General features: G+C 29.8%; 1 protein-coding gene across 1 annotated transcript; it reads right to left on the reverse strand.

Moving 5' to 3' along the window:
• Window positions 1-4,235: 4,235 nt before the first annotated feature.
• Window positions 4,236-8,611, reverse strand: LOC124824192 (uncharacterized). The gene is made up of 2 exons (XM_088103212.1): window positions 8,471-8,611; window positions 4,236-8,315 (listed from the first exon to the last, which is right to left on the reverse strand). The coding sequence occupies exons 1-2, from the start codon at window positions 8,562-8,564 to the stop codon at window positions 4,480-4,482; spliced, it is 3,930 nt and encodes a 1,309-aa protein (XP_087959338.1). The 5' UTR covers window positions 8,565-8,611; the 3' UTR covers window positions 4,236-4,479.
• Between the last annotated feature and the right edge of the window lie 4,983 nt (window positions 8,612-13,594).

The following is a 13,594-nucleotide window of genomic DNA, read 5'->3' on the forward strand; positions in this document are numbered from 1 at the left end:
TTAATGGGATTTAAACCCCTTCCCGTCAAGTCAATTTGGCAACAAATTATTAACAATATATACTGTCTCAATTAAGCTTTGAGATACTGTATTCCTTTTAATGGTGGAATTATTTTATATTTATCAATATTTTTAAATTTAAAACAATATTAATTACTTTTGCACTTTTTTAGCTATTTTTTCACTGATATGCATCTACTTATTTATTACTAGAAAATATCATAGCTATTTTATTAAAAATAGAAAAGTATTTCTTACTTTTTACCCAAAAACTTGTGAAACAAAGGCTTTTATAATTTATGCATGGTTGCATAAGTACCTAATTAATTGCTTTTAACAAAAGAAAATTGAGAAAAAATAATTAGTAATATTTTCTTCAATTAAATAATTACTTATTAATAATGTATTTAAGAATTTTGTTTCTAATGTCTCTTTATCCAAAATAATAAAAATAAATAATAATAATTTTTATTTTTCTTAATATTGTTTTTATTGTTAGTAATGTCATTAATTGTTGTTAATAATGTCATTAATTTTTAGTTTGTTGCTGTTATTATGATTATTGTTGTCTTTTTTATTATCTTCATCATTGTTATTATTACTGTTTTAAATTAAATAAAAATTTTAAAAAAAATCTTTCAAAATTATAAAAAAGAAACCACTTTTATTCTTAGAAACTTCCTTAAAATCGGTAGAGTAGAGATGATTTTTAATTGTTTAAAAATTATTTCTCCATAAATATACAAAAAGAAATTATATAAATCCATATAAAACTAATATAAACAAACAACTATATTTGGTAATAGTTGATTGTTTTGCTTAAATCGTCTAAATTTTAAATAATAAAATTTAATTAACTGTGTTCATTTATCTTATTTATCATAATTTATTATACATAAAAAGTACAGTATGTATTACAAGAAAATAATTATATTTTAATATAATATACTATTATGCTCTAAAACACCGTTTTCATTTTTTTAAAAATTAACTATTCAAATCAATTAGTTAGCATACTTGAACTATTATAGACAAATAGAGATTTATCTTCTGTCCAAATGAGTCACAACATGCAAGTATCAGCTTTATTCATGCATGCAAAACCTTTTAAAAATGACTCAATAAAAGAATAAAAATTAACTTAATCAGATAAAATTGTTGTATTCCATAATTTAAAAAGATAAATATATTATTCACATAAATAAAAGTCAGAAAAAAAAACTGAATAGTTTTAAAAAGAAGATAGTTCTTTTAAAATGAAAATTAAATAATTATTTTTATTATTTTTATATTTTAATAATAAAATATTCAAATTTTATTTACAAAAAAATCATTCCATTTCTATTTCTTCTTAGACAATGCCTCCCAATCATACATTAAGAGGAAAATAATATATTATAATTGTTTTAAGATATATCATAAAAATGGTAACTTAATCACTAAACTGTGCTTATTAAAATAATTACAATATCAGTATTATTGTAATCAGTGCTATGGTTATTATCACAATTCTTCCAGAATCTATCATTATCATCACTTTCGGTTCCATTAAATAGTTTATTTAAGGTAACACTTACTTAAGTTCCAATAAAAAGAAGTTGAGAACATATTAAGACTTTCGTAAAATTAATAAAACACTGTTGAAACACAAATAAAAAGTAAATGAATTTCGAAAATGATATTTCTTATTGAGAACTAATAAAACTATGGGTGCTCTTAAATAAAACTAAAAAATTAAGAATACCAAATATTTTGGGCAAAATTAACTTACTCTGTTAGATTAAATTCTTACTCGTCAAAAATATATTATATTCTTTTAACCGGTCAAATTATTAGGAATTGAACTTTAAATTTAATTTAATCCTACAGTTTAAATTAATTTTTTTTTTTCACAAAACTCACTTATAAGATAAAATTTATATTTTACTTATATATTATAATTCAATTTTATTTTTAGTCAAAGTGATACACTAAATAAGAATTTGTATAGAACAATAAAAAGGACAAATGATAAAAAAACTAGTAAGAAAAAAACATTAGAAAAAACGACACATATTCCAGCGAACGTGGAAGGTTCATACTTATCAAATTGGACTGTTGTTTAAATGATTTTTTTAATATAAACAAGACTTTTTTTTAAATGAAGACACTTAAAACCTGCTCTCCCACATTCTTAGACAGGAACCTAAATAGAAAATTATAAAAATTTGAATAAATTAGATAATCAAATTCTTAATAAGGGATATAAATATATACGTGTGTATATATATATATATATATATATATATATATATATATATATATATATATATATATATATATATATTGCAAACAGCTGTAAAGTTTTAATTTATTATTTTAATTATTAAATGTCCAAAACCGAATAATTATTGTTCCGGATGATGCTAAATCTACTGTTGCTTGTTTTCTTTTGGCGTTGGTATATATATACTCGAGTGTATAAGTTTATGATATTGAATATGATAAATAATTTTTCAACATCTACGGCCCGTATTATAAATTTAAGTTAAATTTTAATATAAATCAATTTGTATTCTACTTTGTGTTTTAAAAAATATAATTTCAAAGTTATTTGTGACTTATTTTATTAAAAAAGCTAATCATTTATAGTTTTAAAAGGTTAATTTTTTTTTTCAAGCCATGGAAATTTTGAATTATTTTTTTTTAACTTTTTTTTTTTCATTCAAAAACTTATTTTCTACCATTCAAAGTTATGCATTTTTCATATATTAAAAGAAAATTGTGATTTCCGTCAAACCTATTGATTAAAATGTGTATTTTATTTAATCTAACTATTTTAGTTAAAAAAATTATATAAAATTACTAATCTCTTGTGTGCATATATATATATATATATATATATATATATATATATATATATACACACACACATTTAGACCAAAGTATAGTATGTAATTTCATCATATATTAATGCTGTAGAATATGAATTAAAAATATTTGTATCTCATTGTTCAGTTTGAGAGTTAAAGGCAAGTTTGATATTCTTAAAACTATAAATTTGAAATATAATTAAAAAAACATTTTAACAACGTATATAATGAAACGAAATTAAATATTGTTACTGATTATCGTAATAATAGTTGCAATTTTTATTAAAATGAATCAAAGGCATGAAAATAATGTAACAAAATTTTGTCTTGTTTAACATTCTCTCATAATCCTCGTGTGGGGTTATGTGGTTGGCTCCATCCACCTGCAGGCTGAGCATTGTACTAATAATGGCTAATTATTGACTAATAAACAGTGCACTGCGAATCTCATTCTCTCTTCTCTCACCTGTCTTACACATGCATCATTCTAACTTCTAAACCATCCTATATGTCGATGAACTCCAACAAACTGTGAATAACCATTTTAACATGAATTAAATGTTACTGTTTTAAACATCAATAAATAGAAGGGTTTCCATTTTGTTTAAACAAACTATTGAACTTGATATTTTATACATGAAAAAAATTGTTAAAAAGAAGTTTTCACTATAAATAGCAAATCAAGTTTACTTAAGACATATAAGTTATCAAGTTAAACAAAATTATTGTCTTGCTCAAACATGCGAAAATTCGTGGAAATGTATATTGGACATATTTTCTGATAAAAAAGGTGCATAAATTGCACTGGATAGAGACTCTTCTAGCCTTTTTGAGAGGGGTTGTGAGAAGGTGTGTGGTTAAGAATGCGGAATGAAGGGTTGGCGATGGAAAATTATTGAAATTTTGTTGTCATGTAAGAGAAGCTTGTAACTTTTAAGAGACTGATCTTAGCTTTGTGGGTGTGTGGGCAAACAACTCAAAGGAAATATTCCCATTGGGTTTTGTGTAAAATAAGCTGCACCACTCGTTGAGTTTCAATTCAATCCAAAACCACATAATGTTGTTGTTGCCCTGAATGCACATTACCAAGCGACCTTCAACACTTTTAGACCACAAGTCTGTTAAGGCTGTGGCTACTGGGATATCAGATGGAATAGAAACTTGTTATCACAAGTTATTAGCCTCTCTCAGAAAAGTTATTATGTTTCTCAGAAAATATGATTCTAAATTATTTTGAATTATGTAATATAAAATCATATTTTAAATTCTGTATGGAGATGGCAAAACGAACAAGAAACAGAAACAAGCGTTACAGAAATGAAAGAATTAAAACAGGAATTTGATACTTGGCACTTGTTTATCAAAATATTTACGTTGAACAAATTAAGGAGAAAACTCTGTAACATTATTCAATTCAAAAAAAATTCAAGAGGAACAAAACTAGCTCTACACGATGCTCCTGATACTGGACAAATTGAATTACAGACACACACATATTTGAGATTAAAAAAGAACAAAGAATCAATTCACATGAACAAAAAATGAGCTAATGAGAAATTGAATGACCATGACATCATGCATACCTAATTGAACAAGCTGCGTAGAAAAACTCGAGAAAAATGAGGCTTTATGCTGCTCTCTGGCCACTGCGAGTCTTTGATAGAATGTCCCTCAGATAGTCATAGCGACTGCGATGATAATCAATCCACAAACACAGCTGCCTGATAACTTCCCTCTTCTCCTCTCCCAAGTCCAACATACCGTCCTCTTTCTCTTTCATCATTTTCTCCAGCTCTCTAACTGTCTTCTTTAGTTGTTCTACAGTTGTTGTCAGATTCATCTTCTCTGATTCTTCCTTTCTACTCTTTGCCTCTAACTTCTCAACTGTCTTCCTCAAAGCCACTTCCTCTTCATTTTTAACTTGCAGTTGCTCCAACAACTGGCTTTTGTCTCTCTTTAGCTGCTCTTTTTCCTTATTCATATCCCTCACATGCCCCCTTGCAATCTCAAGCTCGCGTGAAATGTTGGAGACACACTCCTCGTAACTTTTGCAGTCATCAGAAACTCGACAGCTTACAAATTCTATGCCAGTCATGACACTGTTCACACACTCTCTGACATTAGAAACAATTCCATCGAAAGCTTCATTGTTGGCAGTTATTAGTGCTGATAAAATAGCAATTCTGTCTTCAAGCGCTGTCTGATCTTGCTGAAACTTTTCCTCCGTCTTCCTAAAGCTTTCTTCTTTCTCACTCAACAATTGTTCTGTGACCCGAAGCTTCTGGTTTGACAGACGAAGCTTAACCTCAAGGATCCGAACACTCTCAAGCAAAGTACTGATTTCATCTCCTTTTTCTTCTAGGTCTCTTTTTAGGTCTTCTACTGTATGTTCCAAATCAGCTTCCTTCTGATCTTTCAACTCAATTCGTTCATGAAACTCTGCTGCCATTTCTTCAGTTTTCTTCTCTGCAACTTCAAGCTTGACCATGCATTCCTGAAACAAACCATCAATTTGTTTATATTCTTCATTTAACCTCTGATATGAATCTTCTCGCTCTTCTAGTGTTCTCTTAAGATCCATAGACCTGCTTGATATGTCATTCTTTTCATTCTCTACCATTACAAGGCTTTCTGCATGTTCTTGACTAATTTTTTCATGCTGGAGCTCCAATTCTTCTTTTATTTTCTGTAATGAAAGTAAGCCTTTCTGCAGATCATCAATTTGGGCCGTGAAAGCAATTACTTGTCCGGAAGCCTCACTCTCTTTTTCGTCAAGCTTTTGCTGTAAAGTGGATAACTCTGACTCTTTCTCAGCTAATCTTTTATCCAGTGCAGTAATTGTTCCCTGCAATCCCGAAATTTCGTCTTTCAGTTCGGTGTTCACATGTTCTTTAGCTCTTATCTGCTCTTCAACTTCACCCTTCTGGTTTTGAGAGGAATCCAGCTCCACCTTCAGCTTTTCACACTGCTGTTCTACTTCCTGTTTCTCATTCTGCAAGGACACCAAATCATGTTTCAGATTTTCAATCTGGACTGTGAAGGCAGTTACTTGACCGGAAGCCTCGCTCTCTTTTTCATGAAGCTTTTCCTGTAAATTGGATAGTTCTGACTCTTTATCGGCTAATGTTTTCTGCAGTGCAGTAATTGTACCCTGCAATCCAATTTTTTCCTCTCTCAGTTCCGTGTTCTCTTGGTCTTTAGTTCTCAACTGCTCGTCAACTTCAACTTTCTGGTTTTGTGCGGAATCCAGCTCCATCTTCAGATTTACACACTGCTGTTCTACTTCCTGTTTCTCATTCTGCAGGGACACCACATCATGTTTTAAATTATCAATCTGGGCTATGAAGCCAGTTATTTGACCTGCAGCCTCGCTCTCTTTTTCATGAAGCTTTTCCTGTAAACTGGATAGCTCTGCCTCTTTCCCAGCTAATGTCTTCTCCAGCACAGCTACTGTTCCCTGCAATCCCAAAATTTCTTCTCGCAGTCCAGAGTTCTCATGGTCTTTAGTTCTCATTTGTTCTTCAACTTCACCCTTTTGGTTCTGTATAGAATCTACCTCCAACTTCAGCTTTTCACACTGCTGTTCTAATTCGTGTTTCTCTTTCTGCAGTGATGCCAAATCATGTTCAAGATTCTTAATTTGTTCGCTGGAGGCCATTATCTGAGCTGAAACTGCTTGCTCTGCGCTAATAAACTTATCCTGGAGAGTCAACAAATCTGATTCTCTATCTGTTGATATCTTCTCTATTTCTGCTATTTTTTCATGTAGCTCCAACATGCCCTGATTCATGTGACTGATCTCATGGTTTTTAGCCCTTATTTGCTCTTCAGCTTCACTGTTTTTGTTCTGAATGGTGTTCATCTCTGATTCCAATGTCCTTAGCTGCATGGCTAAATTTTCTCTGTCTTCCAGAAGTCTCTCGTGTTCAAGGATTTTTCGGTCAATTTCCTCTTTCAGAGTTTGCATTTCATTCATATTCTTGGAATTTTCGTGGACTTTTTCTACTAACTGAGCTTCCAAGTCAGATTTCTGGTGCTGGAGGGACGTCACTTCTTGCTGCAATGCATTCACCTCATGTGTAATGTTTTCCACTTGAGTGGAAGCTTCGTTACTTTTAAAAATTATCTGCTCTTCGAGTTCATTTTTTTGAGTATGTAGTGTCCCAACATCAGTTAGCAGCTTGTTTATCTGAGATGTTAAATCTGAAATTTTCAAAGATGATTCATTCTCATTATCTTCAAGTTTCTTCACCATAGCAGATAGCTCCTCTTCTTTTTCTCTGGACTTCAATTCGAGTTGTGATATTTGGTTTTGTAGGCCTGAATTGTGCTCTCCTAGTTCCCTTGCTTCAGTGGTGCTGCTCTTCATTTGTACTTCTATATCTCTTTTCTGGTTTTTAAGTGATTCTAACTCCAACTCCAGGTTGGTGACCTGTGCCTCAAGTTCCCCGACACGATTTGAGGATTCTTTCTGAAAACCTTCATGCATCTGAGTAAAGGCATTAATTTCCCTTCCACTCACATCAAGTTTCTCTTTTAACTGACTTGATTCAGCTACAAATTCTTGTATTCTACTCTGAGCCAGCTGAACCTCATTTGAAGCCTGTGAAAGTTGCTCTTTTAAAGATTTGTTTTCTTCCTCAGCAACTTTCAGATTGTGGCTTATACCTGTCATTTTCTGTTCTCCGTCTTCCAACTGCGGTTTCAGAATGGAAAGTTCACTTGTAACTGCCTCTAACTCTTTGCCAAGAGCTAATTTCTCATCTTTCAGTTGACCAACAAGGGTTCTGAGACCATCAGTAATCTTCTTTTCCTCCTCAATCTGTTGGAGAGTTGTCTCCTTCTCCATGGTCAAACTATCTTTTTCTATCTTCAACTCTTCCAATCTTTGACTCAGTTCAGCTTCTTTTTTGCCAGCAATATCCACTTGTTTACTTAGTTCAGCATTCTCAGCCAAAAGTTTAGATCTTTGAGTGCCTAATGCTTCAGCATCACTTTTCAAATCCATGTTAACTGTATCTGCTTCTTGTATCTTGCTCAGTGCTGCAAGATATTTGGAATTAAGATCCTCCTTCTCTTCATGTGAAATTGTCAACTTCCGATTTAATTCAGCCACTTCTGCATGCACCACTTCAAGCTCTTGCTTTAAGCCACCGATTGTCTTTTGAAATTCATTTTCCAGTTGTCCGTTTTTGTTGCCTTTTTCCTTTGAAGAATAATCTGAACCTGAATCTGAGTCCGAGCTGGATGAAGAACTCCCATTTTCTCGCTTGCCCTTGATCCTTTTCCTTAACTCACCTGTTAGATTATCATATTGCGCATGCAGTGATTGGTATTGATTGTGGAAATCTTCAATCAGTTCAATAAGTGGTTCTCTCTTTGAAAGTTGCACTGGGGTACCATCCTCTTCAAGGTTGTCATTTTTAATAAGTTTCAATATTTCTTTCACTTTGTCTTCAATATCTGTAGGAAAAGTAGAAAAACTATATATCATTGGTTTGGTCATCATGACGTGATATACTTGTAGATCACAGTAAAGTATTCATCACTATTTTCAGAGAAATGATATCATGCGGTCATAGTAGCAGCCGAATTTAGCCTTTCATAAAAAATTGTACCTGCTTTAGCTACGTGGAGCTGCTCTTCTTTATTAGAGTCAATATGACTTCCAAACAAAGATTTGATAGACTCTCTAAGGCGATGTTTCACCATCTTTTCTTATAGATTTTCAACTTCTTAGCAGGACCACATCAAGATAGTATGTTCCCCACGTTGGTTCCTGGAAGTCAGAAGTGGAAAATTTTAACACAATTCCTTGATATTTTGAGCCCTGTCATGCATACAAATTTGTAGATGTTTATGAGAAATATTCAAATACGTCGACAACGAGAATACAAATCTAGCTACTTTTTGAGCCATCAAAATCTTATTTATATCTATCAAACTTGATAAACAAATATAAATTATAGGAGACCAACTGAAACATGTAGAATCAGTTCCTGAATTATCCAACTTGGTCACGAGTCCCTAAATGGTAGAAATTACAATCTGTGATCACCAAATCTGCGCTTGGTCATTAATTTCAGTCAATGAAGTCCCAAAATTGTATTGATCTTAAGCATAAATTTTTCAATTATTTTTTATCATTAAAGGACTTGTTTAATCAACATTGTATCTTTCAAAGACTAGTTTTTTTTTTTGCACGTTGTTTTAGTTATAACAGTAGTAAGAGTGCATGTGATATTCGTGGGCAGTCTTTCAACAGCAACACTTTATCACAAAGGATTTTGTTCAACAGCTTCTTTGCCCACCAAGATGATGATGGGATGCAATATTTGATGTTTGAACAAAAATATTTAAAGTAAAATATTTTTCCAGATATCACTAACAAAAGATGTTGCAGGAAATTTACTGTGAGTTTGATAAGTGAGAGAAGGAAAGAAAAGATAATTGAGTAGTTTGGTAGTAAAAAAAATGTGGGACCCAAAAAATGTCTTTCCATAAAATAGCAATGAATAACATGATTGATTATGTTATGGAACAGAATCGGATTGTGTTGAGCATTACCAATTTTTAGTTAAAAAACAATTTCATAGATTTCGAGGCTCTCAAACGATTATGGGAGGCTTAGGTTTCTTTGTTTCTTAAAACTTCTTTTTCTTACAGTAAATAAATAAAGCAAATTAACGATAAAAATAAATAATGATAATAAAACAATACTAATAACTAAAATAAATAATATTAATGTTAATTAAGAATAATAATAGATTATTTTTATTATTTTGTTTTCTTAATCAAATAATCTCAAAAAGTTCATTTCCACCTCATTTTTTCTTAATTTCTCTTCAACTAAAAACTATATTTACACTATATTTCTCTTCCTTTTCTTCACTTATTTTCTCTATCAAATATTACAATACAAGGGAAGATTGTAGAAGCACAAAGGTTTAATTCAAAATAGAAACTACTATTATTTTGTAAACTCATCAGTCCAATGCTAAAAAAAATGAGGCCTGGTGCCTCGTGCTTTAGCGGGTTTAGTTCACTTTTTATGAGGAAGTGAAATTGGGTTCAATTATGGGATGAATTGCGGGCAAGATATAATCTACAAAATAACGAGGAAGAGGGGCAGAACGTGTAATTATTTGGGCCCACCCTTCAGGGTCAGATTCTCAATAAATATATGTTATGACTATCATCGCTGTACCAACGTTTTATTCCCTCACCTTCTCAGACTTCAAATTTTCAGAACAAGATATAAAAATAAAATAAATACATACGTATTTTTAATGACCATAAGTATTTTGAAGTATGTTATGACTATAAGTATTTCCTTTATTAAAAAAAAGTTAAAAAAGAAGAAGAGGGATAGAAACAGAGCAACTAGTCTGAGACAACAACAATAATCTGACACCACGTCAGCAACTCTTGGAATCACCCCATAAAAAGATTGGAAATCAAACGGCACAGCTCAACAAAAACTTTTTTTCAGCTAATTTCAAATTATTTGAAACAATTGATGAATGAAACTGAGAAAAGGAAAAAAGAAAACAATCTTTGCGAGGGAAAACAGAAGAAAGCAGATAGGAAACACTAATCTTGATGTTCAAGATCATTATATTTCGAAATCCGATTTAGGTACCTGAGATACGGTTTCCGTTTCCCTTCTACTCTTCTCTTAAGAATTGGCTAAGCTCCAAAAGCAAAATTGTAGCTACCTGTATAGAAAAATTACAAAAGGCAAAGCAAGTTCAAGGGAAGAAGAAGGACGAGTGAGCTTCAAATTTAATTAATGCACACCTGATAACAAAATCACCAAAAAAAAAAATAACGATAGATAATTTTACATAGCAGCAATAGCTTTCTTCCTCTGTTAACTGTCAGTAATATCTAAGCAAATTTATTAATTTTGTCCTTAAAATTCAAAGCATGGCAAAGAACACAGTGGTTCAAGATCGACATAGAAAATTAACAAGACGATAAAAATTCATATCAAAGATTAAAGATCAGATACAGCTACGAAAGTTTACCCTGTGCAACTGCAGAGAAGGAGAAAAAAGAATCAAAGAAACCAGGAGAAGCTGAATTACGAAGTAAACAAAGTTGATCCGATCGAATCCAAAGCTGAAACGATCACAGAAACGTAAGAGCTTAAAATTGAAGTGATGGAAGAATTTAAGGAAGACTGAGGATAGGAAATCGACGGTCACCGGTGAAACTAGGAAGGAAGATCGTAGAAGCGGGAGCAGAGGATCGAAACTCTGAGAAGGGAAAAAAGAAGGATTGAAGGGAAGGAAGTGACTGAAAGGGAGCTTCAAGAGAGACAGAGTTTGTTTCTCTTTGGTTTGGTTAAAGTTTGTATAATTAAATGATAAATAAATAAATATTAATTTAAAAAAATTGTAATGATATCAAAAAGTAGCTTTGTTTTGTTTGGATTATAGCGCTCTCAAGAGACGCCAGCATTTTACACCTTCAAATCTCAGGAATGGAATCTTTGGAATTGTTTTTCAAATCTTTGCCCTTTTCTTTCTCTCTTTATTACCACAATGCCACCATTACCTCTGCGCGTTATTTTCTTTTGAAATTCTGGACACTGTATTGTTAATGTTCCGTTTTTTATTTTATAAATTCATACTAGTATTTTCTAAAATTTCAATTTCTTATTTTTCTTCTCTTATTTACTCACTTTTCCGAAAAATATATAATAAAATATACATTTTTCATTAATATAAACTTCTTCTAATTTACCACGCACTTATTCAAGTAAAACATAGTCGAATAACGCGAAAATAGGATGGAGATATCGACTGAATTGTAGAAAACTATAAACGACTCTCTATTTTACTCTAATTATAATAATTAGGGTATATTTATAAAAAGAAAAAAAATGAAATAGGATTTTTAAAAGTTAAAAATAAAAAATTTAATTAGTGATCCTTTTTATCAAATCATTTTGTATATAAAATTAATTTTCTCTTATAAAGAAATTATGTTCTTCTGTTTTCTATTTTTCTATCCTGTATGAAAAAAATTAGTCAAACATATTCTCATTGATCAACTTATATATATTTTTTATATGTTTTAAGAATTGTTTGTTTTAAAATTGTATACAATTAATTTTATTAAAAATAACTTTTAACTGAAACGTAATTAGGAAACATACGTGTGGTCCTAAATTTAATTAAATCAAATGTTTTCTTTAAAAGTGCAGTAGTTAATAAGTTTAGCAGCTATATATTATTAATGCAAAATTTACATTGTCAAATAATTAAAAATTATGTTTGATATGACTTTTAAAATAATAAATATTAAAATTAGAAAATTTATTATACAGCTGTAAAATAAATTCTTTATTCAATCAATGTGAACAAATTAAAACCATGAAATTTACATAGAAGATGTTAATTATTTGTAACAAGTTGTAAAATATTAAATTCTTTCATTTAGGTGCTGATAAATAACTAGATATCAAATCATCTTGACTTTATAGTTTATAAAGCAGATTGTTCCTTGTTTAATTTTAATAAAAAATTGTATTAGTAGAATAATTTAAACACTTTTAAGAAACAAAAGTCAACCAAACCCTTCTCTCTCTTTGTTTGAGTTTTCTATTAAGTTATTATTTTTTCTTAAAGTTCGCATCTAGTAACTTTGTACCTAATAGGATCAACTTCTTTGATATATTTTTTGAAAAATTAGGTTGAGTTGAATTCAGTTAAAGTTACAAATGATAATTTATTAAAACTTTTAAATCATTTAAAATTTTAATATTAATTTTACTTTTAATTAGTCCAAAAAAAAGGATTCGAGTTGACACAGTTAACTAATAATCTTAAATTAAAGTAATGTATATATGTGAGTTTGAATATAAAATTGTTATTCATACTAATTTTATTTCATTAAACGAAACTATCTTTTATAGAAAATATGTGATATCTAAGAATGTTATTAGTCATTTTCCTTTAATCGTAGTGTTTTTTCGGGGATCACATACTACATTCGTCAAAAGAGAAAAACTGTTGTTTTGTTTTTCTTTAACATATTTTTAAGACCATAAAGAATTGCTTAATAAATTATTTTAGGTAATATTGGCAATCCCTCTTAATTTTAAAATATATGTTTATCTCAATCATATTTTGAATAAGAACAACCACATTTTTTCTCAGAATTATCCATCGTATTTTTAATAAATAATACACATGTTTTTAAAAATTTAATTTTGTTCTTCTAAATTTTAGTTAATACAATATTTTTGAATAAAAAAATAAGTTTTCAAATTATTAAAAATATAACGGAAATGAATATGATTAAATATTAAAAATGTTCATTTAAAACGAAAAATTTAGAAGTGTCAATTTTAATATATCATAATATTTCCAATAATAAACATATCAGTTATGATCGAATTGGCAAGTCAAATTTTGTCTCTTATAAGGCAATAGACATAAGAATTACTTGTTTATAAGAGTGCTTATTTTAGTTTCTTAAAAAAAACAATTATTTGAGACAATTGCTTAAAATACTGTTGAGTTTGCTTCCAAAAGTAAGTGTCCCTCAGGAATAAAAATAGTAATATTTTTCCAAACCCACTATAAAGTCTAAATTGTGAATTTTTTAATTTCATTGAAATTTAGTTCATAATAAGAAAATTAAATGTAAAATTTTAACAATTATATGACACAATAAATATTACAAATTGCATTTTTAATATATAAAATAAGTGTTGAAAGTTATCTTTC

The sequence above is a fragment of the Vigna umbellata genome, chromosome 1 (genome assembly GCF_029865625.1).
Source record: "Vigna umbellata cultivar VRB3 chromosome 1, Vumbellata_1.0, whole genome shotgun sequence".
Lineage (NCBI taxonomy): Eukaryota > Viridiplantae > Streptophyta > Magnoliopsida > Fabales > Fabaceae > Vigna > Vigna umbellata.

What these genes read in the sequence shown, in the direction of transcription:
- LOC124824192 (XM_088103212.1), bottom strand. Translation starts at nt 8,564, where the DNA reads ATGGTGAAACATCGCCTTAGAGAGTCTATCAAATCTTTGTTTGGAAGT. An exon ending in GCTCCACGTAGCTAAAGCAG is followed by an intron (nt 8,316 to 8,470) that starts GTACAATTTTTT and finishes CTTTTCCTACAG; the next exon opens with ATATTGAAGACAAAGTGAAA.